This window comes from Dendrobates tinctorius, unplaced genomic scaffold (genome assembly GCF_039654945.1).
Source record: "Dendrobates tinctorius isolate UK_male_01 unplaced genomic scaffold, ASM3965494v1 ptg000097l, whole genome shotgun sequence".
Lineage (NCBI taxonomy): Eukaryota > Metazoa > Chordata > Amphibia > Anura > Dendrobatidae > Dendrobates > Dendrobates tinctorius.
The window spans coordinates 27,169,217-27,191,226 of NW_027361765.1; the positions used below are offsets into that span (position 1 = coordinate 27,169,217).

General features: G+C 41.1%; 1 protein-coding gene across 3 annotated transcripts in view; it reads right to left on the reverse strand.

Annotated features, from left to right (window-relative positions):
* CGNL1 (cingulin like 1) overlaps positions 1-22,010 on the reverse strand; it is a 160,390-nt gene that overhangs the window by 112,944 nt on the left and 25,436 nt on the right. For 2 of the 3 annotated variants that reach the window (XM_073586981.1, XM_073586982.1), the window contains 2 exons: positions 16,944-18,501; positions 626-720 (listed from right to left, as the gene is read on the reverse strand). In XM_073586981.1, coding sequence (XP_073443082.1) covers positions 626-720; positions 16,944-18,482 — 1,634 coding nt within the window. In that variant the 5' untranslated portion in view covers positions 18,483-18,501. The remainder of the gene's footprint in view (positions 1-625; positions 721-16,943; positions 18,502-22,010) is intronic. The other variant, XM_073586984.1, reaches the window with a different exon arrangement.

A 22,010-nucleotide genomic window follows, 5' to 3' on the forward strand; every position in this document is an offset into this window, starting at 1 on the left:
GTGCTCTGGATCTACTGTACCTGAGATATCAGGGCATTATTCCCCAATTCCCATGATAGATTCAGAGTGCTGTACTGAATGTAATGACATTAGGCACACTTCTCCTCTCCTAACTTCTGTAACGTCAGTAAACGAAGCGGGCGAGTGTGATCAGGATTAGACAAATCAGTTTTACCAGCTCTCACTGAAAAAGCAGGTTCTGACTTTCCTTTCAGTCCCTCATTCACTATGATGGCTCCCACAGCTACAGACATTCAAATAAAATAAATACGGGCTGCTGCGGTCTGTTCAGTAAGAGTCCGGAGGCTCTGCACTGCCGGCTTGATGTACTGACGTCATCGCGCCTGCAGTACACAGAGTCTCAGACTCACAGGTGCAAGCCAAATGGGGCATCAAGGAGTCATTGGCTCCCTGATCCACCATCCTATTTAGTGGCATCTGCAATCTGAGGATGCGGATACCGCTGAAATTGTGAGGACGGGTAAACATGGGCTCCATAGCAGCCAAGTGATCGGTCACTATGGTTGGTACGCCCCTGGCCAGGAATGTATAAATATGAGCAGTTAAATCCTAATTGCCCAACAGTAAAATGTATTATTCAGTAGCCCAACGGGCATTTACTAACCCTTCTTTTAAGTAGTTGAATAGTATTTGTTTGGCGGTTTCCTCATTAGTCTGCTGTGCAAGTTGCTGCTGCCCCTTCAAAAGGTCTGGTGTTGCCTAAAAATAAAGAAAATAAAAATCAAATATATTCAATATATATGGTGCATGTATCTAAAACCTAAATTCTATAGGATGTAAAACACAACATGGCTAGAATCATTGAATATATAAAGTGCATGCACACAAGGAAATGTACAGAAAATAGAAAACGGTGTACTCATTACTAGTATACAGGCAACATTCAATCAAATTATTCCATCTAGCTCAGGGTCTCCTTCTTAGAAACAACAGGAAAAGCTACCCACAGAAAGGAGACCATTAAATCAGATAATATTGTAGTCGGTGCTAAAAAATAGCATTGACGATATGCCAGTTTTGTCCATTCACAAACTGTGATATAGCTCCACACCTATGTTCTTAGAGCTAAAAATGGCGGGCACATTGTCTTTTTGTATTACAATATAGCTGAATCCTAGGGATACAGATGTTTCCCTTTGGAATGGGAGAGGGAGTTGCACAAATAATGTAGAAAATGCTTTAAAAGGGAATCTGTCAGCAGATTTTTGCCATTTAATCTGAGAGCAGCAAGAGGGGCTGAGGCACTGATACCAGAGAGAAGTTACTTAGGCTGTGTGTTGTTTCAATACAATGAGTGTTTTATGAACAGGTGATTATCACTACAGGACTAAGTAATGGTGCAACCCAAACCGGATAACGTGCGTTATCCTGCCCCTACCACTGATTAGCAGCTTTCTGACAATGTCCACAGGAAGCTGCCAATCAGGGCTGTATGCGGGGTTATACAGGCCTCAGCTTTCTGACCTCTTCAACATCTACAACAGAGTAAAATATCAAAACTGCACCAAGCAGCCCAGTAAGTAACATCATTGGAATCAGGCTCTCTGCCCCTATATCATGCAGCTGTCAAGATACCAAAAGCCTGCTGACAGATTCCCTTTAAACACATTATTTAAGGAGTTGATGAAATGCAGTGCAGTTTCTTCCTAACTTTTGTATGTCCGAGTGCAAAGATGTCTAAGTATCTAATGTGTTTTAGGGGAGTAGACTTACAGTTCCCTAACAGCAGACAATGGGTAAAGGAATTGGGCAAATTTCAAAAGTGTCTAGCAGTGAGTCGTTTTTAATCTGCATGCTTATGGGGGAGCTCAGAAGGAGAAGGATGTGATTGACAGCTGTTATGTCGGTCTTTCCATTTACAAATGCACCTTAAAGAAGCACTCCCACTAAGTTTTGTATTCATTAAATGTGTGTATATGTGCATGTAATGTAGTGTGTGTGTTAATATACTCACCTACCACTGCTCTCTCCAGTGTCCAAGACTCTTCTGCTCCTCTTCTCAGTGACGTCACCACTGTGCAGAATGTCCGGGTCATACTGCGCTCTGCGTGACCCAGAAGGGTCTTTTACAGTGAAAGTCTATGGAGCATCAGAACGAGCCTACATAGACTTTCATTGTAAGAGACTTCTGGCTCACACATGGGACTATCCAGATCGTTCTAAGTGCGGTGGCATCACTGAGAGGAGAAGCGGAATGGAGCTGGACACAGGAGACAGCCGCAGTAGGCGAGTATATTAACACACTCACAGCACATTACTTGAATATACACACACATTTAATGAATTAAACACTTAGTGGGAGTGCTTCTTTAAAAGGGAAGGGCAGACAGTGCAGGCGAAATTCACCACTTTGGCCACTTATCTCATGATTCCGATATATCTCACAATCATGTACCTAATAATAATAATAATAATATCAGTGTTGCAAGTATTCCTTCCAAAGTCAATAAACAATATGTGTAGTAAAAAAAACAAAAAAAAACAGTAGTGCTGGGGAGTGCTTGTGCAGAAGACAAAATTTTAGGCCAGGCTCAGACAAGGGCATGAAACATCTTGCAAACTGCATCCAGGAAAAAATGGCTATTTTCGTCTGTATACCATCCATAAGCAGAAAATATTACGCCAAGTCCATAGGCAAAGAGGCAATGAGTTACCTGGGGTGTGCCCCACACGGTGACCACCATACACCCATTTAACTCATTGCCCCTTTGCCTATGGGCTTGGCTTAATATTTTCTGCTTGTGGCCATTAGATGCTGTATCCTTTGAAAATAGCCATTACCTCTTCCCTACCCATTATATTATATATGGGATTCTAGCACCTTTTGCCCAACCAGATCATTGCACATACGGAGATCATTGGTTTTGTGACCAGACTTACCCCCCTTTACCCCCCTTCCTTTGCACATGCAGTTACTTGAGATATTTCTAGTGTTGTTTCACTACTTATTATTTCAATTTTTATCACCATGATTTTTGAACGTATACGTTTCTAGTTATATTTTCTGCAGTTGGTCTCTGTTGTCACCTTGCACTTGATCGTGAGACATATAGTATGTATTTTTTGATTGTCGTGTTTTAAACATATACACATATATATATATATATATATATATATATATATATATATATATATATATATATATATGTATATATATATATATATATGTATATTTATTTTTTTCACACTTATTGTCATCAATACTAGTATTCCTTGTCACACTGACACTACACAATTGGTCTTTGAGTCCCTCCCTCTTGTTTATCATTTATGTGCAATGCTTACATTGTTATGCTGTAATGTCTATTGTCTGTAGAAGTCCCCTCTGAAATGTAAAGCGCTGCGGAATATGTCGGCGCTATAGAAATAAAAATTATTACTACATCAAATTTTTGTAGATAACACCTGGTGTATTGGTCTTTAATATTGAACAATTTTTAATATTGATTCTTTATTTATCTGTAATATTGTCTATTTATATTACTACCATTTAGTGTAATTTTGTGGTGTTTCGTTGTCCGTGTGGGCACCTCGTTTTGCTTGTAGTGCTACATTTTACCCTCACTAATAAAGGTACTTTAAAAACTTTTATTGTCCTTTTACTTCCCTGACCCTTGTTCAGTGTCTTCCTCTTTTTGGTTTCGTCCCTCAATATATTGGAGAGATACCGTACATGAATTCCTGCATCTCAGCAGCTATTACAGGGCTGTTTTCATTAGTTCTGCTCTTCTGGCTTCACATTAGGAACAAGATCCAATACTCATAGCTTTATTATTGCAGTTACACTTCTACTTGAAAGTATTAAAATACATATTTCACTCACAGTACAGATAAACACATATCCAACACAGGGTGAATTCCTTCTAAAGGGAGGAATAGAGGACTCAGGAGAACCCTTCCGATCCCATGGATGTTCTCCATCCTACTGTATATAATATTCAGTAGATATACACTGCTCAAAAAAATAAAGGGAACAGTTAAACAACAGAATCTAACTCCAAGTAAATCAAATTTTTGTGAAATCAAACTGTCCACTTAGGAAGCAACACTGATTGACAATCAATCTCAAATGCTGTTGTGCAAATGGATTAGACAACAGATGGAAATTATTGGCAATTATCAAGACACCCTCAATAAAGGAGTGGTTCTGGAAGTGGTGATCACAGACCATATCTCAGTACCAATGCTTTCTGGCTGATGTTTTTTGTCATTTTTGAATGTTGGTTGTGCTTTCACACTCGTGGTAGCAGGAGACGGACTCTACAACCCACACAAGTGGGTCAGATAGTGCAACTCATCCAGCATGGCACATCAATGCGAGCTGTGGCAAGAAGGTTTGCTGTGTCTGACAGCATAGTGTCAGAGGCTGGAGGCGCTACCAGGAGACAGGCCAGTACACTAGGAGATGTGGAGGGGGCCGTAGGAGGGCAACAACCCAGCAGCAAGACCGTTACCTCAGCCTTTGTGCAAGGAGGAACAGGAGGAGCACTGCCAGAGCCCTGCAAAATGACCTCCAGCAGCCCAAAAATGTGCATGTGTCTGCACAAACGGTTAGAAACCGACTCCATGAGGATGGTCAGAGGGCCCGAAGTCCACAGATGGGTTTGTGTTCACAGCCCAACACCGTGCAGGATGTTTGGCATTTGCCACAGAACACCAGGATTGGCAAGTTCACCACTGGCGCCCTGTGCTCTTCACAAATGAAATCAGGTTCACACTGATCACATGTGACAGACGTGACAGAGTCTGGAGATGCCGTGGAAAGCAATATGCTGCCTGCAACATCCTTCAGCATGACCGGTTTGGCAGTGGGTCAGTAATGGTGTGGGTTGGCATTTCTTTGGAGGGCCGCACAGCCCTCCATGTGCTCGCCAGAGGTAGCCTGACTGCCATTAGGTACCGAGATGAGATCCTCAGAACCCTTGTGAGACCATATGCTGGTGCGGTTGGCCCTGGGTTCCTCCTAATGCAGGACAATGCCAGACCTCATGTGGCTGGAGTGTGTCAGCAGTTCCTGCAAGATGAAGGCATTGAAGCTATGGACTGGCCCACACGTTCCCCATACCTGAATTCGATTGAGCACATCTGGGACATCATGTCTTGCTCCATCCACCAACGTCACATTGCACCACAGTCTGCCCTGGAGTTGGTGGATGCTTTAGTCCAGGTCTGGGAGGAGATCCCTCAGGAGACCATCCGCCGCCTCATCAGGAGCATGCCCAGGCGTTGTACAGTAGGGAGGTCATACAGGCACGTGAAAGCCACACACAATACTGAACATCTTTTCCTTGTCATGAGGCATTTCCACTGAAGTTGGATCAGCCTATAATTTGATTTTCCACTTTGATTTTGAGTATCATTCCAAATCCAGACCTCCACAGGATATTCATTTTGATTTACATTGATAATTGCTATGATTTACTGCTCTGAACACATTCCACTATGCAATGAATAAAAATTTGCAACTGGAATATTTAATTCAGAGATATCTCGGATGTGGTATTTTAGTGTTCCCTTTATTTTTTTGAGCAGTGTATAAATGGGTGGAGTAGGGATTAGTAATACTGCCAAAGAAGACCAGAATTTGTCATTCATGCCTTATCAGCATCAATAAGCCCAAACCATAACAGATTTGTGACCACAGGCAACATAAAAGTGCTTATCCTCATGTTTCTGCTCAAGACACGACTTATTTGCATTGAAGAATTTAACCGACAGCGCAACAATTATCACTTTATGCAAGTAGGTTAAAATTCTTCATCGTGACACCAACAACTCAATCGATATAATGTGCAGCTGTGTTCTTGGATTACTACATCCCCGACTGAACTAGACAGACATTGTATTCCATTTTTCCAGAGAAAATGAATAACCAGTTGCTGTAATTGTATTACTGCTTGTAACTAGCCTGTAAAGCCCGCATTGCCCCAGTGTGCAGCAGAATTCATCCCAGAACCCCATACACCTTCAAAAAGCGCATATTTTTCCTCTTAGGCCTCATTGGAACTAAGATGTTTATGCTTTTATAAAAATAAAATTATGAATATAATAAAATATGAATTTTATTCAATGTTTTACCTCAGTGACAATTCCCAAAAAGACCTGTAATGTTCGCCTCCTAACGCTGATGTGTAAAGACAGGAGAGGAAAAATACATATTTAGCAGCAATGATATTTCAGAGGATACTTGTCGATATTTGCACCGGGGCTGTGGCGTCGGAGTCCATTTTGGTGGAGTCGGTATAAATTGGACAGACTCATAAAATACATAATACATTGGGTGGGGTAGTACTATGCAGGATGTGCTGTAAATGACTTCATAAGAATTTGGTAAAGTTATGAAATGTCCTATAAATGTCTGTCTGTTCTGTTCCTGATTTAAGGATCTGGGCTTGTAGCTGAGATTTATCTGTGCTGCACTTTATGTACATGCTCAGTAGTGACCAGTGCTGTGGGGGAGTAGTGGAGATGAATCTGTGCTGCAGTTTATGCACATGCTCAGTAGTGACCAGTGCTGTGGGGTCGTAGCCAAGATGAATCTGTGTTGCACTTTATGCACATGCTCAGTAGTGACCAGTGCTGTGGAGTCATAGCTGAGATGAATCTGTGCTGCACTTTATGTACATGCTCAGTAGTGACCAGTGCTGTGGAGTCATAGTGGAGATGAATCTGTGCTGCACTTTATGTACATGCTCAGTAGTGACCAGTGCTGTGGGGTCATAGTGGAGATGAATCTGTGCTGCACTTTATGTACATGCTCAGTAGTGACCAGTGCTGTGGGGTCATAGCCAAGATGAATCTGTGTTGCACTTTATGCACATGCTCAGTAGTGACCAGTGCTGTGGAGTCATAGCTGAGATGAATCTGTGCTGCACTTTATGTACATGCTCAGTAGTGACCAGTGCTGTGGAGTCATAGTGGAGATGAATCTGTGCTGCACTTTATGTACATGCTCAGTAGTGACCAGTGCTGTGGAGTCATAGCTGAGATGAATCTGTGCTGCACTTTATGTACATGCTCAGTAGTGACCAGTGCTGTGGAGTCATAGTGGAGATGAATCTGTGCTGCACTTTATGTACATGCTCAGTAGTGACCAGTGCTGTGGGGTCATAGTGGAGATGAATCTGTGCTGCACTTTATGTACATGCTCAGTAGTGACCAGTGCTGTGGGGTCATAGTGGAGATGAATCTGTGCTGCACTTTATGTACATGCTCAGTAGTGACCAGTGCTGTGGGGTCATAGCCAAGATGAATCTGTGTTGCACTTTATGTACATGCTCAGTAGTGACCAGTGCTGTGGAGTCATAGCTGAGATGAATCTGTGCTGCACTTTACGTACATGCTCAGTAGTGACCAGTGCTGTGGAGACATACAGTGCCTACAAGTAGTATTCAACCCCCTGCAGATTTAGCAGGTTTGATAAGATGCAAATAAGTTAGAGCCTTCAAACTTCACACAAGAGCAGGATTTATTAACAGATGCATAAATCTTACAAACCAAAAAGTTATGTTGCTCAGTTAAATTTTAATAAATTTTAAACATACAAGTGTGGGTCAATTATTATTCAACCCCTAGGTTTAATATTTTGTGGAATAACCCTTGTTTGCAATTACAGCTAATAATCATCTTTTATAAGACGTGATCAGGCCGGCACAGGTCTCTGGAGTTATCTTGGCCCACTCCTCCATGCAGATCTTCTCCAAGTTATCTAGGTTCTTTGGGTGTCTCATGTGGACTTTAATCTTGAGCTCCTTCCACAAGTTTTCAATTGGGTTAAGGTCAGGAGACTGACTAGGCCACTCCAACACCTTGATTTTTTGCCTCTTGAACCAGGCCTTGGTTTTCTTGGCTGTGTGCTTTGGGTCATTGTCTTGTTGAAAGATGAAATGACGACCCATCTTAAGATCCTTGATGGAGGAGCGGAGGTTCTTGGCCAAAATCTCCAGGTAGGCCGTGCTATCCATCTTCCCATGGATGCGGACCAGATGGCCAGGCCCCTTGGCTGAGAAAGAGCCCCACAGCATGATGCTGCCACCACCATGCTTGACTGTAGGGATGGTATTCTTGGGGTCGTATGCAGTGCCATCCAGTCTCCAAACGTCACGTGTGTGGTTGGCACCAAAGATCTCGATCTTGGTCTCATCAGACCAGAGAACCTTGAACCAGTCTGTCTCAGAGTCCTCCAAGTGATCATGAGCAAACTGTAGACGAGCCTTGACATGACGCTTTGAAAGTAAAGGTACCTTACGGGCTCGTCTGGAACGGAGACCATTGTGGTGGAGTACGTTACTTATGGTATTGACTGAAACCAATGTCCCCACTGCCATGAGATCTTCCCGGAGCTCCTTCCTTGTTGTCCTTGGGTTAGCCTTGACTCTTCGGACAAGCCTGGCCTCGGCACGGGAGGAAACTTTCAAAGGCTGTCCAGGCCGTGGAAGGCTAACAGTAGTTCCATAAGCCTTCCACTTCCGGATGATGCTCCCAACAGTGGAGACAGGTAGGCCCAACTCCTTGGAAAGGGTTTTGTACCCCTTGCCAGCCTTGTGACCCTCCACGATCTTGTCTCTGATGGCCTTGGAATGCTCCTTTATCTTTCCCATGTTGACCATGTATGAGTGCTGTTCACAAGTTTGGGGAGGGTCTTAAATAGTCAGAAAAGGCTGGAAAAAGAGATAATTAATCCAAACATGTGAAGCTCTTTGTTCTTTGTGCCTGAAATACTTCTTAATACTTTAGGGGAACCAAACAGAATTCTGGTGGTTTGAGGGGTTGAATAATAAATGACCCTCTGAATAAACTTTTCACAATTTAAAAAAAAATTAAACAAAGAAATAACATTCTTTTTTGTTGCAGTGCATTTCACACTTCCAGGCTGATCTACAGTCCAAATGTCACAATGCCAAGTTAATTCCGAATGTGTAAACCTGCTAAATCTGCAGGGGGTTGAATACTACTTGTAGGCACTGTAGCTGAGATGAATCTGTGCTGCACTTTATGTACATGCTCAGTAGTGACCAGTGCTGTGATGTCAGTCAGGGAAATTGAGGAGTCGGAGGTTTAGCTTACCGACTCTACAGCCCTGATTTGCACCTTATTTGTTAAATGGCACATGCCTTGTGCACTTTGTATTAACAGACTGGATGGTCTTTGTTCCTGCTATGGGTGAGTGTACCATTTTACCTTTACTGTTGTGCCTCTAATAAGAGAATCTACCAGTACATCCTGGCTACAATTACTTTTTATCCATTATCTTTGTTTTAGAGTGAGAAGAAAAATGTCACAATTTTTTACTGAAATTTTGCACAATTTTACATGGAACTTTTAACTTGTGCACTTTTAATCTAAATGAAAAGGAAAAGAAAAAACTAAATGAACTGAATAATAAGTGTGGCCCAAGATCACCACAGCAGAGGATGTCTTGGATTTCGTTATTTATTTTTCTTCTGCATTATTTCCATAAGTGGGCAAAATTATCAATGTGGCAAAACTATACTTTGCCCTTTATTTGCATCTTGCCTTCAGGTTCCACTCCCATTTATTTTTGAGCACCTAAAATAAAAGAGTTCTAAAGAACTGTCTTGGTAACATATGACATAGTCATTACCTGAGACACTTTTGAAGCTGTAAAAGGATATCCTCTCTAACACACTGACAGATATTGGTCACTCATTTAATGGGTTTACACGACGTGGAATTTGCTCCTGTGTCAGTATTGATGTCATACTGGTGTGACAGGTTTAAAGAATGTTTCAAACCAAAACATTTCTGCACTCCGTTCTCCAGGTGACTTTAGGGGTCATTTAGACCTCTTCAGAAGTCAGCCACAAAGAAATTCCCTAGACATTAGTAATAAATTGCCCAAGTAGTAAAAAGGTGTTTTTACCTTAAAGTAAAACAATTTTTAAATTGAAGCCACCACATTTCCAGCTTCAAAACATCCTCCCGTCCTTCCCAGCAAACAAATTAGTTTTCCAGGGGACGGTGTAAGAATGACAATCCAGGTAACACAGTTTGTTGGGTCCACCAGAGCAAGGACTGCCGCTTGGTAGTGGCTCTCCACTTTGGCTAGTAGAAGTAGATCGATCGGTATATTGCATAAGGACGGGCGTAGTCCTTGTGAGAAATTTCTAGACTGGCTGGCTACTTGGTCTGACAGCTGATGATTTACAACTACCCTTAGGAAAATATTAATTTAGAAGATTTTATAATACAAAGTAAATACAATTTATTAAAAAGTTACCGTATACATTCTTTATAGTATTGTGCCTCAATTTGTTGACAAGATCTTGGTTTGCAGGCACTTAATGGAAAATTGATTTGTTTACTACCACAGGAGAAAAATCTGCTTCTGTCATCTGATCAGATAGGTACACGGCTGAAAACTGTCAGGGTCTGTGCACAAGTTGCGGATTTTGCTGCGGATCCGCAATGGATTTGGCCCTGCGGATCTGCAGCAGTTTTCCATGCAGTTTACAGTACCATGTAAACCTATAGAAAACCAAATCCGCTGTGCACATGCTGCAGAAAGCGCAGGTTTGCTCCGTTTTATTTTCCGCAGCATGTCAATTGTTTTTGCGGACCCGCAGCTGCGGTTTCCATTCTGGAACATATCTCTCTCTCTCAAAGCACAAGGGACAAAGTTTTGAACAAATCCGCACAGCCAAATGCACCAGAATCCGCATCAAATCCACTGGAAAACCGCAAGGAATCCGCAGGAAAACGACATGCGTTTTCTGCCAAGAGATGCGGATTCTCTGCAGAAAAATCCGCAGGCTAATCCGCAACGTGTGCACATACCCTTTGGGTTCATTCACATGTCAGTTTTTCAAAGACAGATCTCATACCTGTAATCGTCTTTGAGGCTGTTCACATGACAGTGATTTTTAGTGGACTAAGTGATTCGCGCACAATCACGCAGACAATTCCGATATTGATCCAAGTGTCAGATCAAACCTCAGCAATGAACGTCTATGGGTCCATATAAAAAAAAAAAAAAAAAAATTAGCACTCAGATGCCATTTCTCAATGACTGACAGGAGATGTTGAAATGTTTTCTTCTGAAAATCTCACGATGCTCTGCTGAAAATCACTGATGAAATTCTGTTGAAGTCTGTTCTTCTTGTTGGAAAAAAAAATCCCCAAAAACTGATGTATGAATGAGTCCTTACCAGAATTTTCTCTGGTAAGGGACTGTTCACCTACGTTACAATCACATGGTCTTGTTTTCATTCATTGGAACAACGTAGGTTTCCATTAAATGACTGCAAGGACAGATCTTGTAAATAACTAAGGATTAAGAACATACAGATTGTATTTACTACCCAAAATATAGCTTTTTTCTTAAAAAAAAATAAATAAATAAATAAAAATATGAATACTACCTTCATATTTTAAAAATTGGCGTGCGGGTTGGCTCCTTCTAGATTAACATGGATGAGAGCGTTGAGGAGGATATAACTGGAAAACTCTGGCTGTGAGAGACCAAATGCATCGAGAGAGAATAATAATAATCTTTATTTTTATATAGCGCTAACATATTCCGCAGCGCTTTGCACACATTTTCACCACTGTCCCTGATGGGGCTCACAATCTAAATTCCCTATCAGTATGTCTTTGGAGTGTGGGAGGAAACCGGAGTACCGGGAGGAAACACGGAGAGAACATACAAACCCCTTGCTGATGTTGTCCTTGGTGGGATACGAAACCAGGACACAGTGGCTAACCACTGAGCCACCGTGCTGCCTGAAGAGTTTTTTTTTTTGTCGGGTGAGGGTGGGGGGTAAGATGGGAGGGATTTTTGTGGGGTTCTATTGTGTTTATGTAATACACTATTTGGGAACTACCCTGTATGTAATTACCTGTTTTTTTTCAGTTTTTGAAAATGTTTAATAAAAAAAAAAAATTACCTGATAAAAATTGACGTGGATCAGCAATCTAAAACCTAAATATGGTGCTGTTAGAACATTTGTATGAAAATTAAGTTTTCCGATTGCAATGAATGCTGTACAAACAACATTACTAACTAAAGTAATATTACAGCATCAAACGACAATCCCAAATATTTATCCCACTTCTAAAGAAAGTAGCCAGAAAAGCTCTTATTCTGCTTAGCTGGCATATTGCCCTCTAGTAGTTGTCATTGGGTACACTGGCTACAACAAAGTGATTAATGAGATTGACAAGGCCTTTATTAAAATGATTGGGGTCACTGCAGTAGCTCAAGATTTCTATAACAGCCAAGTTTATCAAAGTTCATTGTGAAAGGGCACTATGAAGCTCATGTTATTGCCTGTTAGGTGGCTTCAACTGCTGGAAAGGAGCCATCCTAGCATTTTGTTCTCTCCCACCAAGCCATAAACACTTTCCTTATGTACTTCAGGCTAGGATAGTGGCTCTCTGTAAAAATCCAAGTGCCAAATTAAAAAGAAAAAAAAAAAAATAATGGCTTATTTGATTCAGAAGGAGAAAATGTAGGTTTCGAATAGATTTTTTTTATTTTTCAGTTATATTAATAGACAGCCATTTTGAATCTTATAGATGACAGATCACATTAGTATATCTGTACAGATAAATCAAAAGGTAAAATACCGCATATACTCGTGTATAAGCCGACCTCCCCCCTAATTTTGCCACAAAAAACTGGGAAAACTTATTGACTCGCGTATAAGCCTAGAGTGGAAATGCAGCAGCTACTGGTCAATTTCAAAAATTAAAATAGATACCAATAAAAGTAAAATTAATCGAGACATCAGTAGGTTAAATGTTTTTGAATATCCATACTGAACCAGGAGCCCCATATAATGCTCCACACAATTCATGATGGCCCCATTAGATGCTCCATACAAAATACACCACATATAATGTTGCACAAAGGTTAATAATGGCCCCATAAGATGCTCCATAGATATGCCCAGTATGCTGCTCCATAAACGTTATGGCCTCATAAAATGCTCCATAGATTATGCCCCATAAGATGCTCCATAGATTATGCCCCCATAACATGCTCCATAGATTATGCCCCACATGCTGCAGCTGCTCTAAATAAACAAAAAAAAATTTACATACTCACCTCTCGTCACTGGGGGCCAGGTGCTGGTGTCACCGTTGGCTCAGGCCCCCAGCACCGGAGATTTTCACCTGTCCCCAGGTCCATCGCTGCTCGCCGCTGTCTGCCGGGTCCTCGGTCAGTGACGTTCAGATAAAGGACGCGGTGCGCACTAACCATGTCATCGCGCCCTCTGCTGCCTGAACGTCACTGACAGAGGACCCGGCAGACAGCGGCGAGCAGCGATGGACCGGGGACAGGAGAATACTGCATATAATTACCCCCTCCTGGCACGGTCTCTGCAGCCCCGCTTCTCCCACGGTCTCTCCCTTCCTTCCTTCAGCGGTCACGTGGTACCGCTCAACAAAGTTATGCGCATATTCATGACTGCGCTAGGAGGGGCAAGTATGATCTCTGACACCCCCGCTCCCCCTCCCCCACCAACCCCCCCGGTATATTACTCACATATAAGCCGAGAGAGGGACTTTCAGCCCCAAAAAATGAGCTGAAAATCTCGGCTTTTACACGAGTATATACACTAAACTAGATCAGCCTGGTTATTGTGTTTGCTTCTTGCACATTTGGTGGCGAAGGGGCACTAAATTTGAAATAATTGGAATAGAGGGAAGAGGTCTCAAAATATTGGGCTAACATATACAGACCGTCTATTGTTAAAAAATGGCAAAAAGTCAGACTAACAGCATACATATAGTACACACCAATAAATATAAATAGGATTAGATAATACTGGAATAAACAAACTCACCCTATTTGGTTGCCTAAGATATATGCTCTGCCTAACAGCAGAGGTTGGCACCCTATGAAAGCGAAGTGGCGCCCTCGCTATGCCAGGATGTGCCCTATTCCACTTGCACCAATATAATCACATCAGATATGACAATAGATAATAAATGTGTAAAGGGGATTAAAAAAAACCCTTCTATTCACACCCAACATTGTTTTCAAACAACCAAAGGGGTGTGGTATATATCCAGATATGTCTAATGAAGATATTTTTATGAAAAAAAAGATACTTCTTATGAGTTATGACAAAAAAAATACTACCTTACCCTAATGTACTAAACTCTACCTGGCAGCAGAGGTTGCACCTTCGACAGATGATAGTGGCGCCCCCGCTCCTCGGCAGCTGTCCTTATAGTGCCAAAATCAGCAACTATATCACAGATAACTGAACCAGCAAGGCCAGATGTGCCTACCTAATTGCACCAGAAAAATAACTGACAACACATTATATATAATGTAAGTGGTAGTACTTATCCAGATAAAGTATGTCTCCATATAATTGCCTCAACGCACTTCACCATGCGGCTCATCAGGAGGCCTGATAAATTGATGTTAAATCATGATGTTCAGTATTTCTGTGCCTTAATGTATATCATGTGTCCCTGTTTAAATGTCTGACTCGTTAAAACCACTCCCCAAACACCACATTTGTTCCTGTTGGGAAGGGGAAACATCCTAGATAATGAAACGAAAACAGTCTCTCCATCTATAAAACGCCTGCGCCGTATTCTTGAAACTAGAGCACCCTCTTGCCGCACTTTGCATGTCCGAAATAAATCAAGAGAATTATACTGCGCATGTTCATGCACAAGGTCCCATGCTCTCCAGGGCAGAACGCATCAGCACACAAACATGCATTTCAGGAAGTGCGTATGCTACATTGCACTGCGCATGTCCATAAGGATGGCTTTCATGATGGAGCGCACAGGATCAGTGGCGCACAGTTGCACCTGTCAGGAAGTCTGTGTTTGGTAACTGTTTGCATCTGGATACTAGCGCTTCACCTTGGAACACATTCAAATACATGATACACCACATATCCAAAAATTATAGCTGGTATATTTATACATGGCTATAACACCTATGGTGAAGACAGTGGATGATCTGAAAGACATGAAATATGGCAGTGGGAAAAGAGGCACCTCTTTATATCTGACAATATGAATCAGCGACCATGGTAATAGATCACCATGGGTAAATCACTTCCACGCTAACCTAATATTAGAAATATGCTGTAAATATTTTGAAAAACCACAATAATATCTGAACCCCATTTACAGGTTAATAAGGTAAGGTAATTATTGGACAGTGATTCATCCATAAATGACTGTCCTTAATGAGGTTGTATGCACAAAAATCAAGCATGATATCTGCTCATTTAGTCCTCTAGGGGTTAATGAGTCCATCCTGAATATCCATTCACTTTCCCTTTTAAGTATACTCTTATCATGGTCACCCCCTGTGGCACTGGGTTTCACCATCCCTATTATACAAAGGGAGATCTCGCCTTTCTCACCATGGCATAACATATTCATATGTATCGCTATAGGGGCGCCACAATCATTTCCTATAGCTCCGAGATGTTTGCTCACTCTCCTCCTGATCTCCCTTTTGGTCTTCCTTAGGTAATCCAGGGGGCAGGTACATTAGCCATGTAGACAAGACCCGCAGCTTTGCAATTAACGAAATCCCTTTCATAGAAAGTTTTTCCCATGGATGAGCTCGAAAAAGATTTACTTGGTCTCATCCATTTACATGTGTAGCAGTCCGAACATCTAAAAGGGCCACAGGTTTTTCTGTCCAACCACGTACCTACAGGCGTTAGTTTTTTATAGTAATTATACACTAAATGGTCTCTAATGAAACACCCTCTCCTGAAGGTAATCGTGGGAGACCCACCATCACGCTAAGGTCCCGATTCCAAATGCATCCTTTCACCAGCAGAATCAAGCTCCATGTTCTCTCTGCAAAAACAATCACAGACTATTCCACACAAAATACAGAAAGCACATACTGGCTGTCACAGAATGCTTTGTGATGCTCTAAAATCAGGCTCTGTTAAGAAAGAACATTGCAGGGTACTACATATAACAGAAAGTATTGGCAGCTGTGTGTATGTAGCTTTGACCTAGACCAGTACCTTGCGGGAGCATGATGGAGGAGCAAGAGTCCCCACGGCAACTACAGAGATGGGAAAGGGCTAGCTGGGTGCTTTAGAAAGTACAGCGAAAGTAAGAGTCTTTCCATGATGTCTAAAATAGTTGGTCTACACTGACAAAAAAAAAAAACTACACAATCAATAGATGAAATGAGGGAACAGCAGTAAAAATCAGGGGAACTCTATTTTAATTACTTTAAACGTAGGTGAGAGATACAATGTCAATTGACCTAAAGGCTAGGCTTCCACCTCCCCAGTGACAGAACTTTATTAGCTTCAAAAAGGACCAAGATTGCAGGTACTGGCTTCCAGATTTTAGAGCTCGATTGTAGCGGCCATTAAGTTTTTTCCAAAACTGGACTTAACACAGAAATGATGCATTTTTGGTGGAGATACTTTTTAAAGTTAAAGGGAATCTGTCAGGTTGGATAACGCTATTAAACTACAGATATAGAGTTAACCTTTAGGATAATAACGTTATGAAGGTGCCCATCCAGTGTACTTAAAGTGCAGCAGCCGGAAGAAAATTACCTTTATTCCTACCAGCACCCACCAGATTTCAGTCATAAAAGCGTGCCTAGTCATCGCTCACAGCACTGTAACTGGTGGCTGCAAGCACGCCTTGGCACTTTTACTGACAGCTAGCTCTGCACTGACTAGCAGCCTGTCAATCCAAGTGCTGGGGCGTGTTTACAGACATGGCTCGCTACTGGGCAATGAGTGTGGTCACGCCAACGTGCCTGCTTGACTGAAAGTCGGCGCCTCTCAGGAAAAATAAAATAATGCTGACTGCACTATCTGGAGTCAATTTCTGAAGCATAATCATGCTGGCTTTTCCTTTCACATACATTTTTTTAAGCAAAATTGCAAATACCCTAAATACATTATCCATTAAATGCAAATATTAGCACTAACCTGTGCACTTTGACCTGAATTGTGTGTATTCACCTTTCTGCTTTTTTCCTCATCTGACAGGACAGCAATTCTGTTCTGTAACTTTAGAGTGGATGTCATAATATCTCCATTACTTCTACTTTGTCTTGGTAGTGAGGCTGAATCAGTTTGATCCAAGGAGATTACTCTGTTATTTGTAGAGTCTTTTCGACATGGTAGAGAACTGTAGCTTTGCCTATGGACACTTTCAGATGGTGCATTTTGGCTGGCAAGGCTTCCAGCGGTGATTTGCCTTTTGAAAGGCAGTTTATAATTTTGTGTGTGTGATTTCTGTTGACAAATCTGTGATGGTCTCAATAAGTGTTCATTTGATTTTCCCAAATTTTTACTGAACTCATTTAGGTAAGTTGTATTGCCTTGAAGTCCAAAAGGTAAGGCGCTATCAACACTTCTTGCCCTTTTTCTGTCCTCTGGATTAATCCTATTCCGCTTGGCTGATCTGCCTCTTCTTTGAACAGGAATATTTGAATCAAATTTTTCAATTAACTCATCAACTCCAGGAATACACCCAGTGTCAATATCACGACCTGTTCCAGGTATAAAAGGAATATATCTCCGGTTTTCATGCCGGTTAACATTATCAGCATATATGGCATCTTCTTGCTCTTCAATCCAGATTTTTTGAAAAGAATTAAAAGAGTTTGCAGTCGCTGAGGAACATGAAGACCTACGTGATCGAGATCCCTCAAGAATCGGACCGGCAGAATCTTGTCTTCTGAATTGGAGAACATCAGGTCTTGTCTTTCTTGATTCAGTAATGGTTGTAGAATTTGTACTATATGGTGATCCATTACTGGAAGTAAAAGACTCGGAAGTACAAATATCACTAGTACTACTTAAATTACTTGCATTCTCGATTGGAGATTTTCTGTGGTTTTCTTGGTTGGAAGACATGTCTTTACCATCTTCCATGTTTGCTGATATATTTTTTACAGCTGAATCTTTAAGTAGAGACATAAAAGGCATATAATTGTTCTTGTTTTCCTTTTCTGTTGGAGATAAGGTTATTGTAGTTGTAGAATTCTTATCATTGTCCATGTTCAATGAATGTTCATTTGGATCATATGGTCTTAAAAGCTCAGGATGCCTTTGAAAATTTAGCAGGTTTGCTTTTAGGGGTCCATCCTTAAGTTCCGAAGTGCTATTTCCAGAACGTCCGTAGTTCCTTTTATTTGACGTAATAACTGGTTTGTATGGATTTTCTGGGAAATCCTCATTAACGTTCTTTATGGAATTTTGACTGTTCTTAGAATTCAGTATGGATCTGCTTTGACTAAGATAATCTGTTTCAGGCATAGACACATTGTGTGATGCATGTCCTTCTTTATTATTTAGAACAATAAATGGATGGCCATCAATTCCTTGGACTCTAATGCTTACTCCATAGGAACCTTCTGTTACATTTTTGGAATTTCTTACTTTTCTTCTATTGTCTTCTTTATGCTGGTTTAGAACACCAGAATCTTGTGGACGATATTTAGCATCAAAATGGGAATCCATTCTTGTGCGTTGTTACCACCTTTAAAAGAAAAATAAAATCATTAATTGTTGGGGTTACTATTTTTTAAGGAGATTTGAACTACTATAAAAATGATAGGTAATCAATAACAGATCAGTGGGAGTCTGACTCAACAGCCCCACTGATCCACTGTTAGTTACCGTACGTCTCCACGATCAGGAATAGTAGCGCATTGGATGCAGCGTATTTTTGCTTCATCCAAAACGCTGTGTTCTAATTATCGCACTTGTTTGTTAGTACATGCAGATTTACCGCATGTCATGATATTCAATTGGTCAAAATCACTAGCTGAGACAAGCGTCTCCGCTACAGAAATTTACATGCTGGAGCTCGTAAACCTGCACCGCGGGCAAGTTTGCGCAGTGTTAAAAAGAAGCACCATGGGAATGGGATTTAATTATAATCAATATGTTAATATTAATATTGAGTAGAATTTTTGGTTCAGCCCTCCACTACAGTTATGGTCTCATGTGGCCCATCCAGAAAATTAATTGCCCACCCCTTATCTAGGCTATACCATTTCTGGAGGAACTTTTCCTAGAACTTGTGAGTTGTTCCATTGGTCTTTTATTCCTCTCCTACCATCAGTCTGTGGCCCCTCTTTTTATTTAACAGTGGGCAGGAATAGACTGATCATTCCACTAAATAACACCAATGACCAGAAATGCTGAAAAGTGTCCCTAATGCCCCCCCTTAAAAAGACCCACCTTCCTATTAAAACTCAAGTCCAAATTTTTGGATTTTGGAATCCCAATATGCAAAGCAGGATCCCACAACCCTCCTCAGCCTTCTTCACAATTAAACAGATCTCCTGTGTTCTCACAATATCTTTTCACTAAATCAGTGATACTACAGACACTCCCTACAGAATGTACATACACTCCCCTTTGATAGGTGTATTAATGCTTAATTTTAATGAATTCTTAAAATTACAGGGAGGGCCAAGAGTAAGGCTTTATTCACAAATGATTAAAAAAACAAAAAGTGGCTCCAAATTACATGACATCACTTAAGTTTACTTTTAGGCCCCAATTCATTAAGACCAGAGTTTTTCACGCCAGTGTTTACGAGGGGGCATGGTGGAGTCAGAGACGCTCGATTTATTAAGAAGAGCACGTTTCTTAATGAATTAGGCACATCTTAAAGTGGTTGTCCACTACTAGGACAACCTCTTGATCTAAATGTTTGGGGCCAATAAAATAAAAAAAAAAAAAAAGGCCTATACTCGCCTCCCGTGGTGTTGGCATTCGCGGTCCCGAGGCTCTCGAGCGGCTGCATGAGATTTGGCGCCCGGTGCCCTGGCATCATTGTCCCCGTCTTTGGACATCTTGAACATGAAGGAGAAGTCTGGGCTGCAGCTGATTTCAGACTACTTTTTTATGTTCAAAATGTCCGAAGGCAGGGACAGTGAAGCCAGGGTCCAGTGTCAGAACAACAGCATTGGAGCTCTGGGACCCCTAGTGCTGGCACCACTGGAACGGCGCCGACCTGGGAGATGAGTATGGAATTTTTTATTTTATCAGCCCCAAACATTTAAATTAAGAAGGGGTTGTCCTAGTAGTGGACAACCGCTTTAAAAGACTGGAGTAAGCTTTCTAAAGTAAGGCCACAGGTTGTCCTGCAATAGAAGAGCAGGTGTCGCAACGTCACGTCCTAGCTCAAGCAGTGGCCACGCACTGTATCATAAGTTGTCCATGTAGTGAATTACAGCAGTACATATGTTCAGTGTTTAGGCACACTGGAAAAATCACTGTGCCCACCTCTCATTCCTTACACGCGTTTCACGTATGCTTCTTCAGGGGAAGGGTGGGGGGATTGCAGTTACATCCTGCTCTTAAATGTAGCCTGCTCAGGTGAGAAATATGCATCAAAATTAGTGCAAGGGATAAGTGGAAAATGTATCAGTGATAAACAATCACGGATATTCTTTAATTTTTAAAAAGTGCACGGAATGAGATCTAAAATTTGACTGGTTGCCAAAAGCTATTCTTTTTTGTGCCCCAGTTCTGATATATCCTCCAATATTCCTCAGTATGCCGGACTTTGAAAAATGAAGTAAAATTGTTGTGCCCAGAGCCTTACTTCTTCTACAACACAGAAGTGAATTCCTCGTTCACCTTCAAGCCTGGAGTCAATCTAAGACTGAAATATGCACATGGCAGACTCCACACACACATACCAGTGTCACATAGAAAATCATTGACCTAACCGGTTTGCAGAACTCGCCATTCTAGAAACCAGCTGCAGATTGTCGTGTAAATGCTATATAGGATAGAATGTGTAGGTGTGTCCACAATCATCTATGAATTATTTGGGAGTCAAATCGTGGTTTACTCTTGGCAAGCAGCTTTCCACTGCAGTAAGGGAGTAGATCGTGGATAGCACTTCCTCCAGAAAAGTTGATAATTCAGCAAATATTTCCTGTTGCCAAGTACCATTCATGCATACACATCAATTTATCAGCTCCCTTCCATTCTGTCAGTGGGAGAACAGCCCCTGTAATCTCTGCAGCAATGAACGCCATTAACACATAGTAGTTTTTTAACATTGTGCGATTAGATATGTACAGCTGTTCATATATTCAGTATATATGCAAGAGATCTGCTAAAATATTACAGTAGTTTAGAATGGCAGTACTACTAGGACAAGTGCCATACATGGCCCATAATTATACCACCAGTGGATACCGTAAATGGCATGTTGCGAATTTTAATATGTTATAGTGGCTACTACGTGCTGATGATATGTGGGGTCCGGATACTGAGACCACCACTAATTGGTGTAAATGCCACTCTACAATACCTCAAAAGAAAACCAAAAAATTAGGAAATTCAGAAGCTAGAGATACAAGTGAATCTCACTAAATTAGTAAAAGTTCATTTATTTCAGTTCTTCAATACAAAAAGTGAAACTCATTATATAGAGTAATTACACAGAGTGATCTATTTCAAGTGTTTATTTCTGTTAATGTTGAGCATTATGGCTTACAGCCAATGAAAACCCAAAAGTAAAAATAAATGAACTTTTTGACAATATTCTGATTTAGTTTGTATACTCCTCAAGCTGCGGAGACTTGATACAGCGTTTATACCACAGTTTTGGGGAATGGGGCTTCTCAGATTACACAAGAGAACAAATATGAGCAAAACATGGAAATTGATGTTTTGGAAGTTGCCAACGTTCTCTAATCACCAGTAAAGTTGTTGATAGAACAGTTTGATTTATATGGGGAAAAAGCTCAATATTTCAGAAAAGAAAGTATACGAGCGTGATGAAAAGCATTCGATTCTCAGGAAACTTCAAACTAACGAGACGCATAATGGTGATATTCATTTAAGTGGGTGTGAAAACTTTTCAAAGTAATACATTTCTAATCAACTTTTGAGGTGGAGGGAGGAATTGGAGAATTATATACTTTGGCCTAGGGCAAAGAAATTTGTAAACCCGACCCTGCCGTCTCTGTAACGCTATGGGCTTCATAGGAGACTGTGATTTGTCTATGTACACGT